At 38.8% G+C, this 16,850-nt stretch overlaps 1 protein-coding gene and 1 pseudogene across 1 annotated transcript; one reads left to right on the plus strand and one right to left on the minus strand.

Annotated features, from left to right (window-relative positions):
• Positions 1-78: 78 nt before the first annotated feature.
• On the plus strand, positions 79-2,550 carry LOC114572881 (cytochrome P450 2K1-like; annotated as a pseudogene).
• Positions 2,551-9,183: 6,633 nt separating this feature from the next.
• Positions 9,184-16,850, minus strand: LOC114573644 (uncharacterized). The gene is made up of 7 exons (XM_028605924.1): positions 16,745-16,850; positions 15,807-16,121; positions 15,133-15,423; positions 14,819-14,929; positions 13,763-13,788; positions 12,489-12,560; positions 9,184-9,480 (listed from the first exon to the last, which is right to left on the minus strand). The coding sequence occupies exons 1-7, from the start codon at positions 16,797-16,799 to the stop codon at positions 9,379-9,381; spliced, it is 972 nt and encodes a 323-aa protein (XP_028461725.1). The 5' UTR covers positions 16,800-16,850; the 3' UTR covers positions 9,184-9,378.

Genomic DNA, 16,850 nt, shown 5'->3' on the forward strand with positions numbered 1-16,850 from the left:
GGGATTCTTTACTTGCTCACAATAGTTTTCCTTTTGTACATACTGATGCATCTATATTTTTGTTAACAGTTGTATAACATGTTTCCATGGATCGATAAATGGTGTGGTGGGAAAAAGGAAAAGAGGCGATATTTTGCCAACAAGAAACAGAACTTACAGCTGTTCAGTCATTTGAAAGAGACCCTCAATCCACAGATGTGCAGAGGCTTTGTGGATGCCTTTCTGGTCCGGAAGCAAAATCTGGAGGTTGGGAAACTTATCACTATTAATAATTAAGATATTTATTCCTCACTTTTTAACTCTTCTATGTTTTATATTTTCTACCTGTTCTGTTACTTATCCATTTGAGCAAGGGATAGTATTGCTATGTTATCTCTACTGCTTTCTTACTGTTACCATGTTATGGTATTTTAGTTATTTTAGCACTTTGGTCAACTTGGGTTGGATTTAAATTCGCTGTATGAATAGGGATAGGTTTAAAAAAAAAAATTGATTTTTCATTTAATCCAATATCGATTCCAAATCCAGTATTGATCTATGTCTGTATTATAAATTCCTAAAAGACCTAAAGTATCCATTGGTACCAACTATGTTAGCTATAGAGTCTGTAGACCTGCACTTTATGGACTTACTGTAGGCCACAAATCGTTTTCAAATGCAGGGAGATTGGGTATTTTCAAGCAATGAGCATTTGTTTTGGGATAATGGTCTGCCGGTCCAAAGGCAAATTTTCAGACTATTGGTGTTTCACAATAATGGTCCATCAGAACAATGGGATCTCCCTGATGCGTAGATGATCAAGGGGTATGATGTCTCTGTCTATCTACCTTCCCTGGCCAACAGTAGTTATCAGTAAGAAGGAATGGAGGGAAGGAATGAAAAGAAAGTGCAACCCACACCAGCATCACTACATCACAATCCCTCATTTGTAACAAAAGTTTTGGATCAGATTTGACTATATAACTGGACCAATTTATTTTTACCTGCAGGAATCTGGGATTGCTAACAGTTATTTCAACCTAGCGCAACCTTATGCAGACAGTTTTTAATCTTTTCGGGCTGGCACTGACACAACAGCAACTACTCTGAGATGGGGACTTCTGTTTATGGCCAAGAATCCAAAAATACAAGGTAAGAAAACTTAAAGGCAGGATTGGTAATGTTGAAAAGCTAGCAAGATTTGAAAGTAGCAAATAAGGTTACCAAATCGCCTTCATGAAAAAAAACCTTTACCTTTCTCAGACCAGGTCCAGGAGGAGGTGAGCAGGGAGATAGGAAGTCGTAAAGTTCAGGTTGAGGACAGGAAGAACCTGCCCTTCACCGACGCTGTCATCCATGAGACACAGAGACTGGCCAACATCGCCCCAATGGCAGTGCCTCACAAAACGAAACAAGACATCACCTTCCAGGGTCACTTCATTAAGAAGGCAAGACTGAATAAAACACCTAGCAGTGTTTCACCTATAAGGGCACGAGCCTGGTAGGCAGCCAGGCCAATATGGAACTACTGCCAGGCCCAATAAAGCGATATCACGATGATCGATATTGTGCGATTTTAAAAATACTGCGATATTCTGCGATATATTGCAATTCATTACCCTTTTCCAATTTCATATAATGTCCCCAAAGCAAAACTTTGTCAATATCTTTGTTATTTAAAAAAAAAAGTATTATCGTTAACTATGCTAAAGCAGCTAACAGAGCTAATAGCATAAAAAAAAACTGTGGGATTTATGAAAAGTCGTTAAAAAGACTGAAAGAGATAACGAGTGCTTGAGTGAACTAGTGTAGATTTAAATGTAAAGTGGATAATGAGCTGCTGTAATGAAGAATATGACAGAATTAATCAAGGCCGAGCTACCCAAGCAAGATGCCATCAGCAAAACATAAGCACTGTCAACCGGAAACGATGCAACACGCTGTTCGAACATGTCCCGCTTGGTCCTTCAGGATACAGTAGCTGCACGTTCAGGATACAAAATGTGACAATAATTTAAGATTCCTTTCGTGCTTTTGTGATTTTTTTTATGTAGTTTAAAAAATATTATTGCTCATAGAGAATGTTTTTCTGTATTGTCCACAGGGGACCACAGTATTTCCTCTGTTGACATCTGTCCTGTGTGATGAGAGGAGTGGGAGGCCACACAGCTTTTATCCTGCTCACTTCCTGGACAAAGACGGAAGTTTGTCAAGCGGGACGCCTTCATGCCTTTTTTTTCTGCAGGTTGGTGAATTTATTAAATTCCATATGCAAGTAAATGAACAAGTGGTGGTTATTTAACCATCACTTGTTCATTTACTTGCAGATGAGATGAACATTTTCCTTGTTCTCTCTCTCTCTCACAGGTCGCAGGATTTGTCCCGAGAGAGTCTGGCCAGGACGGAGCTCTTCATCTTCTTCACCACCCCTCCTGCAGCACTTTCGCTTTCACTCCTCCTCCTGGAGTTTCAGAGGATGAACTGGATCTGACTCCACGTGTGGGTTTCACCCTCAGCCCTTCACCCCATAAACTGTGTGCCGCTTTCCTGTATGTGAGCGGTAGGACTTGAAAATGCTAGGGCTGCACGATATTGGAAAAAACTTTTTCCTGCATATATATATCTATGAAAAAAGACTACAGACAAATTTTTACAAGATGACAAAAATAGCCCTTTTGAAAATAAATCATCCTCCACTACTGTGGTGATTTTGTAGGGGAATGCATCAAAAATGTAAAAAAATAATTAACTTTTATGTGAATTTTTTTTTTATTTTAAAGGAACACGCCGGGATTATTGGGACTTTGGCTTATTCACGTAACCCCCAGAGTTAGACAAGTCCATACATACCCTTCTTCATCTCCGTGCGCTGTAACGCTGTCTGACGGCTCCAGCATTAGCTTAGCATAGCACAGATCCTTTAGGTGAATGGTTCCAGCAATCCTACTGCTCCAAATTGTGACAAAAGTGACAAAATAATACCAACATGTTCCTATTTTATATGTGTCTCATGTTACGTTGTTTTTTGTACACGCTGTGACTCTACAAATCACAACATGGAAATAGGAACATGTTGGCGTTATTTTGTCACTTATTCGGAGCAGTAGGATTACTGGAACCATTCACCTGCAGGTTCTGTGCTGGCCTGATGCCGCTGGAGCCGTCCAGACAGCATTACAGCACATACGGAGATGAGAAGGGCATGTATCGACTATCTAACTCTGGGGTTACGGGTGAATAAGCTAAATTCCCAACAAGTTGGCGTATTCCTTTAATACTTTACAAACACCAAAGCAAGTAAGCGCTGGGGCTACTCTTTTGAAGTGATTTTGGAGAAGGACATAAGTAGGGCTGCATGATATGACCTGAAATCAAAATCACGATTAGTTGCACTCTACCTCAATAACGATATATGAACAATAATTAATCACCTTGTTCTAAATCCTCTTTTCTGAAGCCAAAATGTTTCCAGGCGACGTACACTGCAGGGTTTTTTTGGGCAAAAGTTGCTCAGTTGACTCAGACTCGGAAACTGTGTTTGAGTTACCCTCCATTATGCTTTCCATGCGGCTGACTGCTCGGGGCGAAGTCACGTGACTACACATGCGGTAGAGTGGTTTAAAAGACAAAGTAGGCCTATCAACAGTAATAAATTCTCAAATGATCTGCTTGGGAAAAATACGTTGATAACAGCACCAGAATTTCGATATCAATACATTTTCGGGTTAAACGTCCAGCCCTAGAAATAAGGTAGTTAAATACAATGGTTGACTCACATGACACCATTGTATTTTTATAATACTATCAATCCAGGCACACGTCAATTATATTAATAATGCATGCATGTTGCTTCCTCTAAATTTCAGGTTGTGGTTGTTGGATAAATTGATCAACATTGATTGTGATTGGTGGTTCGCTGCACATGCAGAGCCTGCGTGTCACAGACTAGCAACACACTCTGTATAAGAACACTTAAATCATTGTAAATTACGTTATATCAGACACACGCTGCTGTTGTAGATATAAGTGTTACGTTTCCAGATGCGCGGCTCCAAAACTGTTCCGTTAGTTGGGTCAGACCCCTTGATTCTTTAGGATAACTATATTAGCTTTAGCCTGGCTGGTATAGCAGGTTTCTGGTAACTCCACACTTCAAAATGGCCGGGAGACGTTGTGATAACGTAGCATTAATAGGGCGATTTATTTTGTCTTTGCAGATAACATAAAACATTGACTACTGCATGTTCACTACTCATGGGAAAGGATGTGCATCACTGTGTCTGCGGCAGCTGGCGCTTACGGCACACACGGCAGATCCTCACTTCCTATAACAAATGCCGTCGGACTAACGTTACGTCACATACACACGTTGCCCACATAGCCACCTGTCTTAAAGGGGAAGGGTCAGCCGCTTACAATCATTCAAAAAGAGAACGGCGAAAGATTACTTTTCAATCGAGCAGCAAAAAGTTTTAGCGTAAACATCGCACGTCCTGCCATGTGACTATCGCGCTGGCCGACATCGCGATGTAGACGATGAAACAAAATATCGGGCAGTCCTAACTTCAACTCAGTTCAAAAGAGTAGAAACTATTTTGTACAGCGTTATATTCCATGTAGTGCAACATAATTGATTAATATCAAAGAGGAAAAAAAAAAACACTCTGAGTTGTTTGCACTTCTTTAAACTAATTACGATCATCTTGGATGGGGATAAGCTCCGGGCGCAGAGTCGGCTGCTCTGAAGAGTGGAACTTGTTTGCACCCCACAAATTAAAACGTCCCAGTTAGAGAGTAAATGCAGTAAACGTATTCTTTGTAAATCTTTACAATCATTCCCTCGAAAAGAACCAAGTAGGCCTGCCTTGTTGCACGATCCATATTTTTCTACTAAACTTGCCATTTTCAGCGATAGCTTGCTAGCTCAAAGTTTTTGTTGTTTCCCAAAGAGAACAGAGTTTGAAAATGGCTACACAGATTACAGACGTCTGGCAATTATCCGGGAAATACATTTACAGTACGTTGATCCAGACTATTACGTCAGCAGTTAAACCCTGTTTATGAAAATGTGGCATGAGTGATAAAAGCACACTGCTCTCTGTATCACAAATGGACTACCACCAAGAAGGAATAATAATGAAGTAAAAGCTTCCAAACTATCTTGCATCTTTTCTTTTCGTTTAAATTTCAATAGCACAGTACAAAATTACTGCTTACGTGTTACGTGCTAACCTCGGAAAAACTAGTTCCAGGTCCAATGCATATTGCACCAATGAACCGCAAACTGCCCTCAAACTAGATTATTCCATTCCCTTTGGATATTTTAAAGATTTACTATATTTACTACTTTACTGTCAAGATGAATCTTTAACCATTTAACCTTTGTACTGTACTCTTTTTTTTCTGATCCAAATAAAACAAACAATGAGTAAAAGAAGTAGATGTTTAGACCATATCTGAGTCCAAAATCTTGGAGAAGCTAGAGTAGATAATACACAAATAACCCCCAAAAGCTTAAAGACAAAACCTGCTAAAGAAGTCCAACTACAATCATTAGATCTTAGAAGTTAGTTTTGATGTGAGTGGTGCCCAAAAATGCTTGGGTGCTGCACATATTTCTAGTTTCAGTGAATTAACTTTTCCCCAGCGAGGAGAAGCATGGCACTGTCCCAGCAGTTTATTTGAGGGCCAAAATTCAAGGTGGAGCAAATATGTGCAGTTTCCATGCATAAACACAAGCTCGTAGCCAGAACACAACAGAACAGATTGAAGGGGAGCGTCTAGACTTTAAACGTGATTGGAAACGTGATCAAATGCAAACACCACTTCATAATAAGAAGTCCACACTGCTGATAATGAGCATGTATTAAGGCAGTGCCTAACAAGCCCTTGTTTTGATACAAAAACACGTTATTAAAATTGCTAATCACACTAACAGAAAAAAACAAACAAAAAAAAAAAACGCACTCACTGGATGACTCGTCACATCAGCGTGGCAAAAACTGAGTTTACCCACAACTGCCAACTTTTAATCGTTTTGCATACAGCCAGTACGCTAATTTGCATTAAAAACTACAACAGTCAGCACCGCTGGACTCACCGTTGAAGCCACAAACGACGCGTCTCGGTCGGGATCTCCTGTCGCCTGCAGCTCCAGCTGCGTGTTAACGCACGTGCATGGATGTACTGTATCTTTTTTCTTGTCTGTTGAATTTACTTTTCCATTAAGCCACCTTCTTATATCCATAATTACCAAACATGCATTACTATTTGTCTAATGCTAGCTCCCAATATTCTCTGGGCCCTACGTTTAACCCCTGACCTCGCGGGTCATCCTTAATCTCACAGTTATGTGCGAGATTTAATGGTTGACCGTATTTCTCTTAAATTAGGATGCTACTTCCACAAATGAAGTCGCCCAAAAAAAGATTTTTTTTGTATTTTTATAATCTCAAATGTAAACACAAATGCAAAACAAATCTATACATTTTCTTTTTATCAGAATTCTTTTTTAGATAAAGGGGTGCAACATGGCATAGGTGAGGCCCGAATAAACACACACTCTCAGAATGGATGTGTCAATATCTCACACACTATTTTGAAACATGATGTGTTGAATTGTTCAATAAATGCGTTTTGAAAAATCATATATTCCACACGCCTGACCAACACAGACAGAAAAAGTCTAAATATTGTCATAAGTGCGTATGTGTTATTTTTAACACATCTGTCCTGAGAGTGTAGGCATACAGACAAGACAGCGTGACTCAGGTAACAAACTATCCGAAATGCAATCTTACAATGTATTTATGTATTCCTTCTCTTCTGTCCTTATTTGAGTCTTTGTTTATTTCAGTTTATCTTGCTTTATTTCATTCCCTCTTCTGCTTGTTGGTGTGTGTGTGTGTGTGTGTGTGTATGTGTGTGTGTGTGTGTGTGTGTGCGTGCCTGCCTGCCTGCGTGCGTTTGTCCCGACCTGACTCGGGGTTGGTCTGTGGGTGAGCAAGGGACAGGCTGGTCACTGACATGCTGTTGCCCAGTATTATGACTTATTTGTCACTGCCAGTCACCACTCTACTGTATGTTATCATATCATTGTGAAATGCAAATAAAAAAGAGAAAGTGGGACTCAAGTCAAGGGCAGAAAAGGGCTATTCTTACAAAATAGAAGTAGCCTAGCAAACAACACAGCAGATAACAAGAATAACATAGATGCTGCATTTGGATCAGTTTGACTGCTGTGCGTTTCCAGTTGTTGACTTAAACCTTGTCTTAGGTCAGCTTAGAACATCTGAGACAGACCATTTATTTTAGACTTATAACTAAATCAATGTATGCACCATGGAAATATTCAACAGGTACTCATCCTCAAATAATACATAAGTAAAGAAAAAAAAAAGTCAAGGTTCCAAAGTGTAAAAACTATGGATAGACTCTGGCTATAGCTTTTATTATGCAGTGATTAACAACATTTATGGAGAACAAACTGCACAACTTCTGCAGTGGCTTGATGCGTGGGTCTCCTTTACGTTATGATATTGGCCTACTGTAAGTTACTGACGCCCACAGATACAAATGGAATATTTTTTTTTTACTTTATTAAAGGAAGGACAACCACTTCATGGTTGATGGGAAGACAAGACAGGGGTAAAACTTTGTCTGGGACTACTGAGGTCAGGTCAGGAAAGCATAAATGATTTGCATTTGAAGAAAACTTTGAACAGGCTTTTGTCATCCTTTTAAGATATTTACGCTCCACAAAACAGGGAAGTCATTCTGCTGAGTGACCAATTACCAGGAAGTGAATCATCAACAGTCACTACTGGTCAACCAGGTTCCTGTGTAGACGCACACACACGCACAAAGCTCTCTGTAAGCAGCTGAAGTCACAATTATTTGCAGAAGAAAGCACAGACTATTCAAAAAGTTAATTTCACCATGAAAATCAACCCACAAATGCTTAAAAATGCTCTTTAGATATAGTGGTCTATCACTGTCAACGTTTAGTCACCTTTAGTATTTTCGTCAAAGCTACTTTATGGTCACATTGAAATACAATATTTAGCATGGATTATCTTTGGAATCTGCATTTTCTTATAGATTGTCTTCGATGTCAGTGTTATTTCACTCACCAGTAAGAAGATTCAACACAGTCCCTGTTCTCAGATGCATTGCCAAATATGGTAGCATAACTTTGGCTAAAAAAATAAATCAGTGTTAAAAGATGAAGGCAACCAATTCACTTATCACATACAACTGTAGGAGGACCGTGATAAAGATTAAAGTCTCAGTGAGTTGATTTTTCATACATGAGATTAGAAGCTGTGATGAACTCCAAACGCTTGTGAATGTTTTAGAAAATGGGATTGGCATTTAACGAGCTGAAACATGCAACAGCGCAGGTATAACCCGTTAAAATGATGCAGCGTTGATCTCTTTAATCAGTTGTGTGGGAGCAAGATCCAGACGAGTTCAGGCTTGAATCTCAAAGATGAGGCAGGAAGAAATGCTGTCAAGTGAGTCTGACTTTTATTTCATTCATGAATTACTGACTAGCTAGCTAAACACTGCAGACAACATCAATTTGAATCTTTTTACTGGCTATCGCAGCAGTGTTAATGCAATATGACACGAAATTACAACATAATACAATACCTCAACTGCCAAAATTACATAAAACATCAGTATGCCCCATACGATGCTAAATCCCATTTTTGGATGCTAAATTATGTTCACAAAAAAAAGTGCAAATTAAAATGTATGTTGCAGCAAGTACGTTAGAGTACAAATAATATAGAATTATTTGTTGTTGCAAAACTGAACATCTGGACTTTAAATATTTGAAAAACTGAAACACAATAAGGACTGTAATGATCGACAGCCTTTCTTCTTTGTCAAAACCATCTGTTTTGTAGCGACAAAGTTGCAATCCATAGCAATAAAAACATATTTTGTGATAAGGAACAACCAAGCTGCCAATTCTGTTTAATGGGTTTTGTTTTTAAAAATCATAAACCAGCTAAGTAATAGAACACCAAGTCGTACCAACAGTGTGCAGTATAATACAACAAGCAGCTCCAACAGGGGACCCCAAACTTCCCTTCACGAGCCACATCAGCCAACTCTGACTGGGGGATCCCGAGGTGTTCCCAGGCCAGGGTGGACATATAATCTCCACCTAGTCCTGGGTCTTCCTCAGGCCTACTACCAGCTGGACGTGCCTGGAAAAACCCCCCTAGGGAGGCGCCCGGGGGGCATCCTTACCAGATGCTCAGCAAAGCCAGTACAACACAAACTAGAAAAATCACAAATCCAACTTTCCACTCCCTAACAGACAGAAAACACTCTGACGGCAGGATCTCTGAACAGGTCATTGTGAGAAGTCCCATTTCCTCTGATTTATTTGGGGTTTCGGACATTGCTGTAGAGACTGCTGGGATCCTCGTCTGCTTCTGTCGTCTGACTTTTGACTGTAGAATACATCACCTCCTCCTTTTTGACCTGTATGACACAAACAGGAGGTGTTACATGATTCACGCTAGGAACTACAATATGATCTATATTTACCAAACCTTATGGTGAGCTCTCTATTTTCTGGTATGTCATTTGCTTTCTTTCAGTATATGGAAAAAGGTTTCAGGCTTGGAAATGAAAAGATACTCTCCACTGCCAAAAGTGTATCCCTTGTGTTGTCTTCCCTGTTGACCACTTGTTGTCCTCCCGGTTAACCCTGTTTTAGACGCTTTTCTTCAAGATTTCTGTCGTTTTTTTTTTTTCTTTCCTACCACCAGATTCACCATTAACATCAACTTATTGGCACTAGTTTAACATTTCTTTTTTTTTTTTTTTTTTTTTTTTTATTCATAGTCAATGAACCTAATTTCTATGAAATTATACCTAATTTGTGAGGTAAAAAAAGCTGAAAGTGTGAATTATTTTCGACAAATAGTTAAAGCGGCCATATTCTGCTCATTTTCAGGTTCATAATTGTAATTTGAGATTGTATCAGAATAGGTTTACATGGTTTAATTTTCAAAAAAAACACCATATTTTTGTTGTACTGCACATTGCTGCAGCTCCTCTTTTCACCCTGTGTCAGGTCTCTGTTTTAGCTACAGAGTGAGACCTCTCAACTTCTGTAAGATCTTCGTTGTCAGTCGCACATAACGCCCGCTCTTCTTAAGGAGACAGAAAAAGGCCCATTTCAACCCAACAGTCCTCACCACCGTCTACAGGGGAACCATTGAGAGTGTGCAAAAAAAAAAAAAGAAAATATATACAACAATATCTGCTTACAAAACTAAATAACAAGAAGAAAACTTACAATTAAAATAAAATGAAAACAATAACAAACAGAATAAAGAAATATCTTGAAAACAAAGTTATATATTACAATATATTAGAAAAGGAGGGCTGAGGCCTGAGGAGGGCGGTGAGGTCAGCTGGGAGGACCATTGGGGCAACGCTGCCACCTATGGAGAACCTGGCCAAACAACGCAGCCTTTCAAGGGCAAAAAATCATCAAGGACTCTACACACCCCCGCCACAGTCTGTTCTCTCTCCTGCCCTCAGGCAGGCGGTATCACATCCTAAGGAGTAAGTCTGTGCAGTTTCGCGTCAGTTTTTTTCCAACTGCAATCAGACTGTTAAACAGCACCACACTGTAAATTGAGACAATGTGGAACATATGTATGGGTGTATGCATGCATTTGTGTGTATATATGTGTGTGTGGATATGTATGTGTGCATATGACATATGTATATGTATGGGTATGCGTGGGATATGTTTATACACATGTATTTCTACATCTCTCATATTTTTAATTGCTAGCTATCTTATTTATATATCATATTTTTACTACACCATATTTATTTATCTCTTTATAATTGCAATCTTCTAGCTGCTGATGTTTTTTTTATGTCTGTTTTTATGGTGGTCCTATGCAACGTAATTTCATTCTACACTGCACTTCCTGAAGTGTTTTTTGGAATGACAATAAAATAATCTTGAATCTATGCCCTGCTACGTCCTGCTACACCACGTAATGCCATGCAGTGCCCTGCTACGCCATAAACTACTACAACTACTATTTCTAGTCATAGTTTTCCTCACCGCTCGAGGCTTCTGCCTAAATGGAAGGTTTTCCTCGCCACTGTCTCACTAAATGCTTGCTCTTGGGGGGAATTACTGGGATTGTTGGGTCTTTGTAAATTATAGAGTGTGGTCTAGACCTACTCTATCTGTAAAGTGTCTTGAGATAACTCTTGTTATGATTTGATACTATAAATAAAATTGAATTGAATTGAAATTGAAATTGAATAATCATCCAATCATTTTAACAAAGTTGAAATTTTGAACATATCAAACACTTCATTTCCTGCATTCTGGGGAAATTTTCTGCATAAATTTATGGTGCAAATGACTTTATTTATGTAAAGGAAATTATAATTTTTTTTTTTTTTTTTTTTTTTTTTTTTGGGGAGGTGCACTTGCCAGTTTTGATTATTGGGGGGGTTGGTACCCCCTCCATCCCCCCTGTAAATTATGCCTAGGGTTTGCTGTAAGCTGCTATGGCGATGAACAATGGCGGGCTCCAGGAGAGAGGACCTGTTCCCTTTGCAGATATGAAGGGCTCATTCTCAGCTTACAAAAAAAAGAGTATACACTAATAAAAACAAAATGAATACAGGGGTTTCCCTAAGGCTTAGGCGCAGCACCCAAGCAGTTTTAGGTACCACCTGAACCAGGGGTGTCAAACTCATTTCAGTTCCTGGGCCACATACCCCTAATTTGACCAGTTAACCACTCCAGAAAGATCAGAAACTTTATCTGCCACTGAGTTTCTTGTCAGCTTGATGTTGGTGAACGCAATTTGCTTCTGCGTTCTGAGGCCATTGTAGGGAAAAAAATAATGATACGGACTCGGGAGAGAGGGGTAATATTCTGAGAAAAAAACTCAGAATTTCTTAGATTAAAGTCTTTAATTTACGGAAAGAGAACTCGGATTAAGTGTGTGATATTAAAGTGGTAAATTTGGAATTGGAATGAATTACTTCTCCGCAATTTTCACACTTTTCAAAGTCATCCAGTGGGCCCGACTGGACCCTTTGGTGGGCCAATTTTGGTCCACGGTCCTTATGTTTGACACCCCTGACCTAAACCAAATGAATGTAAAATCAATGTAAGGATCAAAACAAACTAAATAACTTTCTAAGATGTAATGAATGTAGGTGTTTCTCCAGTGGACTTCTTTAGCAAGTTTTGTCTTTAAGCTTTTTGAGTATTATTATTATGTGATTATGTGAAATTGCATTTTTTTTTCTTGAGGGAGGACTCCTAAATCCCCTCAAATACAGGCACCTAAGTCTTCCACAAACCTAAGAAAAACACTGGAAGATTGTATTCCATTTCTGCCAACAGATCTCCCTAAATCCTACAGTCTGCTCCTTTAAGCCATTACCAAAGTAGAAAATCAATCATAGCTGAATGAATAGAATGTGTCACTCACCTTTTTGCAAGAAGAGGCCTGCTGATTAGCATGGTTTACAGTGACATAGGTCAGATTGCTCTCTGGCTCGCCCTGAGTACAAACAACACAGTGGTTCACAACAAAATACAACTTAACTTTGCCTTTACAGTGAAGACAAAAAGACCTTCTACATCCTTGTTGTTGTAATACAGCTTCTGGCCTCCAGTGGCAGCAGTGAGCACATATATTCATTGTTTCCATGGGCCATTTTTGGATTTTACATTAACTTAATTGGGTTTAGTGGAATAAATCTGATCTTCTCAGTTTAAGTAAGTATTCAGTATCCGTTTGCAATGAAACTTGATGAAAATGACATGCCAGAGATGGTGTCTCATTCTCACATCTATCCAGGACCAGGATATATAAAATGACGGGCAAGAGAGCTATGATATATGCAAACTAAACTCCAAATATGTGGATTTATTTCACAAAAAGGGTGTTATGGTTGTGCATGTGTTTCAGTTTCTTGATTTATTTTGCCTCCCTTGTCATGTCTTGTTTTTACTTCCTGTCTTGTGTTTTCCCGCCTACGTTGTTGTCTGCCCCGCCCTGATGTGTTTCACCTGTTCCTGAGCCCTCGTGTCACCTCTTCCTTGTTTCACCCTCGTTACCTCTTGTATTTAGTCTCTGTGTTGTCTTTGTCTAGTATCAGATCATTGTTCTGTATTGGATTGTGTGATTGTGATTGTGATTGTGTGTGTGTGTGTGTGTGTGTGTGTGTGTGTGTGTGTGTGTGTGTGGTCTACCCCTTTGTCTCTGTGTTCCTGTTTCTTGTGATTTCTGTTTTTTGACTTCCACTACGTTTTGGACTAAGTTTGCCCTCTGTATTCAAGACTCCTTTTGTTTGTATGGATTTTATTGTATTAAATCCGCATTTGGTTCCGACATTTTCTGAATTCCATAACAAAGGAATTGAATATGCCGATTGCAAATATTTCCCTTCAAATGAATTAAGCAGGATTTCACTGGATGAATGTGTATTTCTGCATCATGAGACAAGCCAAAGATTAGTGAACCACTGACGGACATTTGCTGACCTGAGGCTTCTTCTAATGTCTTAATAAACCAAATCGAAGAGAGTGAGGAAATTGAACACACCTCATAGTTTACTGTCCATTTGTCAGTGGCAAATGTTGAAACGGTTAATATCGTATGAGTACATATATTCCTGAAATCTAAATGAAAATGTCTGGAAAGTAGCCCAATCATATTTTCTTGCGTGATTGTGTCATTTAAAAATACATTTTACTCACAGGGTGTTGAGTTGGTTTCAGAACATCTGGAACAAAGGTAACATTTCATGTCTTCAAATATGATCATTACGTACATTAAACACATAATTGTATTCATACTGAGGCAATGGAACACACTTTTTTTGATTAGCAGGCAGAAGTCTATTGACATTGGGTTTGAGATTTTAAAACAGGAAAAGTGCATATTAATGAATATTTATGTAAATATACAAGAATATAGCTGGTAGCTAATTTACATCTTTAGTCCCTTTGGCAGGTTGATGTTAAAATAACTTTTTTTTTTAAGTTTCTACACAATAAATCAATAGGAAAACAGTAAAGTTTTGTAAAATATTTTGGTTTTCTTTTGCAACATTTTTCCAAGTTGTCAATTTTTTTTCAAATGAAGTTTTTGTTGTTTTTTCCATCATTTTTGTCACTGTTCTTTTGACGTTCTATTATCACATTTTTCTTCAAATGCTATTAAATTGAATAAAAAGTAGTGAAACGATCATTTATTTTACTGGCTAAGAGGGTTGTAGGAACCATCCACATAATTTCTTTTGACAATTTGGTTGCAAGAAACCCAAATTTCTGATATAGAACGTTTTGAAAACGGATCAAATTTGACCCGAGGACAACAGGAGGCTTAAGTGTTAAGGTTTAAAGGGTGCTAATGTTATTGCACATCTCCCTATTGCACATGTTTTGTTCACACAGTGTGTGCATGTATTATGGGAAAATAATAAGCATCCATAGCTGTATGAATGTTGCACTATTGCACATTATTAGCATCCATAGATGTATGTATATATGTATGTATGTATGCATACAGGGTCACAGGCCAGGTTGAATTAATTCCAAATGACAGTGGCCATGGTTTAAGCACAATTAAACACGGTCAAGCCGCAGAGAAGTGAATGAAAAGTTATTCTTACATCTGACATTACTGGGCTCAATGTGACCACTTATCATAATACAGATCTTTGATCACATAGTCCAACTTTAGCTCAGGGTGCATTGTTGTTCAAATATCATAAAGTGTATCTTATGTATATCGCATTATGTTTCACTGACCCTCTGTCATGTTGGCTCTCTTCCTGTGTATGATGAGAACAGCGGCGATGACGACCAGCACTACCACCACCCCGACCACACCCCCGATGATGATGTAGATCTGATTAGGATCTGTGGTCAGAGGATGGTTTACCAAAGAAAAGACAAAGAAACGTAAGTCATAACAAAATATGCATTCGCACCTTTGACAATGTGACCTCTCTTCTTAAAACACACAGACTCATTTCCTGATGACAAGCAATTTACAGGATTTACATGTAAATAATCAGATAGAGTTTTGGGTCAAATTTAGATTTTTTTTTTCAGATTCCTACCGTTGAAGTCAGGTGTGTAGTCAGCCTCTATCTTTACATTCTTCTGCTCATCAACAACCTGGCAGGTGTACTTCCTTTTGTGGCCACTCTGACGCTTCACAGTCAGAAAGGAGACACAGTCTGTCTGTTGGAGGACACGGTACCCATCACCTTCACCAAGCAGCTCAGCTCCTGTCTCATCCACCCAGCGGATGCTGTTCTCTAGACAACAATGGTCATGTCTAAACAGAGAGCACTTTAATGTGACGTCACCGTCCCTCTTTGGATCAGCGTCTGGTGGAGATGGAGAGACTGAGAGAAAACAAGTGACGGTAAATGGATTGCATTTATTTATATTGAGTTTTTCTAGTCTTAAACACTCAAAGCACTTTACAGACTACAGTCCCCATTCACACATAGCTCCTGAGTCACAGCCTCCCCTGATAACTGCTGACTCAGCATAAACATGTTTCATCTTACAGTCAGCGACTTTACTACAAGATCTGGACAAGTTTCTGTTCTATGTTTCTATTCCTTGTTTTACTGAGTTAAAAAAAAGTGTGAAGGTGGACTGAACCAAATGGAATCAAACCCTTTCAGTGGCATTTCAACAAGTGACAGGAAAAGGGTGTTCAGCTAATAAGTAGAAAAAAAGTAGAATTTCCTTTTGAGTTTTTTATGGAAATGATACTCACTTGTCAGAACACTTAGATATGTATCTACATCTGTACTACCGTCTCCCCACTGCCGACAGGTGTATCGACCAGCATCCTCAGCAGTGATGTTATTAATGACCAAAGAGCAGTCAGTGTTCACACTCAGCCTGGCACCTCGGGCTGAGTTCTGTTCAACATTTCCATTCCTGACATCAGTGAGAGTCTCAGTTTGATCTCTGTTGTAAAGCCAATCAACCATGGAGCATGTTGGGGGGGAGGATGATTCAGTGGTACAGGACAGAACAGCATCTTGTCCAGGTCTCTTATAGAGAAAGAATTTTCTTCCACTGATGCCTGATAGACAGAAAAGAACACACGTTCTGTAAGATATGACACATACGAGTATCTGCATGGAGACACTCATTTTCGTTTATGTCTCAGTTAATTAGTGAATCATAGGCTCTTTGGGAAATATATACAACTGTACTTCTGCTTTTAAAATTATAAGAAAAGCACCAACAATAAGCAGAGGTTGAGATCAAATTAAATCTGCTCATGTGATGTTATTGTCTTTGTGTCTTTTGTTGCTCTGTGCACTAACTGCATCAATTCATAATGTAAATACATAAATATTCATAACACTTGGGTAAAAAACATGAATACTCATAAAGCATTGGTGGAGTTTAAAGAAACCACAAAGAGAGCAGATAGTGGACAAGCTTTGATCATTACTTGGGTTAACTTTTCCGTTCTTGACATCTACACATAGTGAACACAATATACATTTTAGAATCTATCTAAAAAAAATAAACTCACGACTCATAATTTCAATCCTGTTTTTTACTCACACTAAAGCAGGAACATAGCAGCTTGTTCCTGGTAGCAGTTTTTCACACTAGTCTTTATTTAACAGTAATAAAAGCCTCACATTTCTGTTAAATTATGATTAACGTTTAAGTAAGAAAACAGAGGTTTACCTTGAAAGTGAAGCACTAAAATAAGGATTACTTCCAGTAGGCGTTTGGCATCCATTCTCTGTCAGCAGACAAGACGTTGTGTGAGACTGTTCTCCTCTGCTGCTGA

The sequence above is a fragment of the Perca flavescens genome, chromosome 18 (assembly GCF_004354835.1).
Source record: "Perca flavescens isolate YP-PL-M2 chromosome 18, PFLA_1.0, whole genome shotgun sequence".
Lineage (NCBI taxonomy): Eukaryota > Metazoa > Chordata > Actinopteri > Perciformes > Percidae > Perca > Perca flavescens.

Bases quoted from the DNA above. Each gene is read 5' to 3' on its own strand.
- LOC114573644 (XM_028605924.1), bottom strand. From the start codon at position 16,799: ATGGATGCCAAACGCCTACTGGAAGTAATCCTTATTTTAGTGCTTCAC. The intron at 16,122-16,744 runs GTAAACCTCTGT...TCTGTCTATCAG, and splicing joins TTTAGTGCTTCACTTTCAAG to GCATCAGTGGAAGAAAATTC. The intron at 12,561-13,762 runs GTGAGTAAAATG...GTTTGTACTCAG, and splicing joins TGAAACCAACTCAACACCCT to GGCGAGCCAGAGAGCAATCT.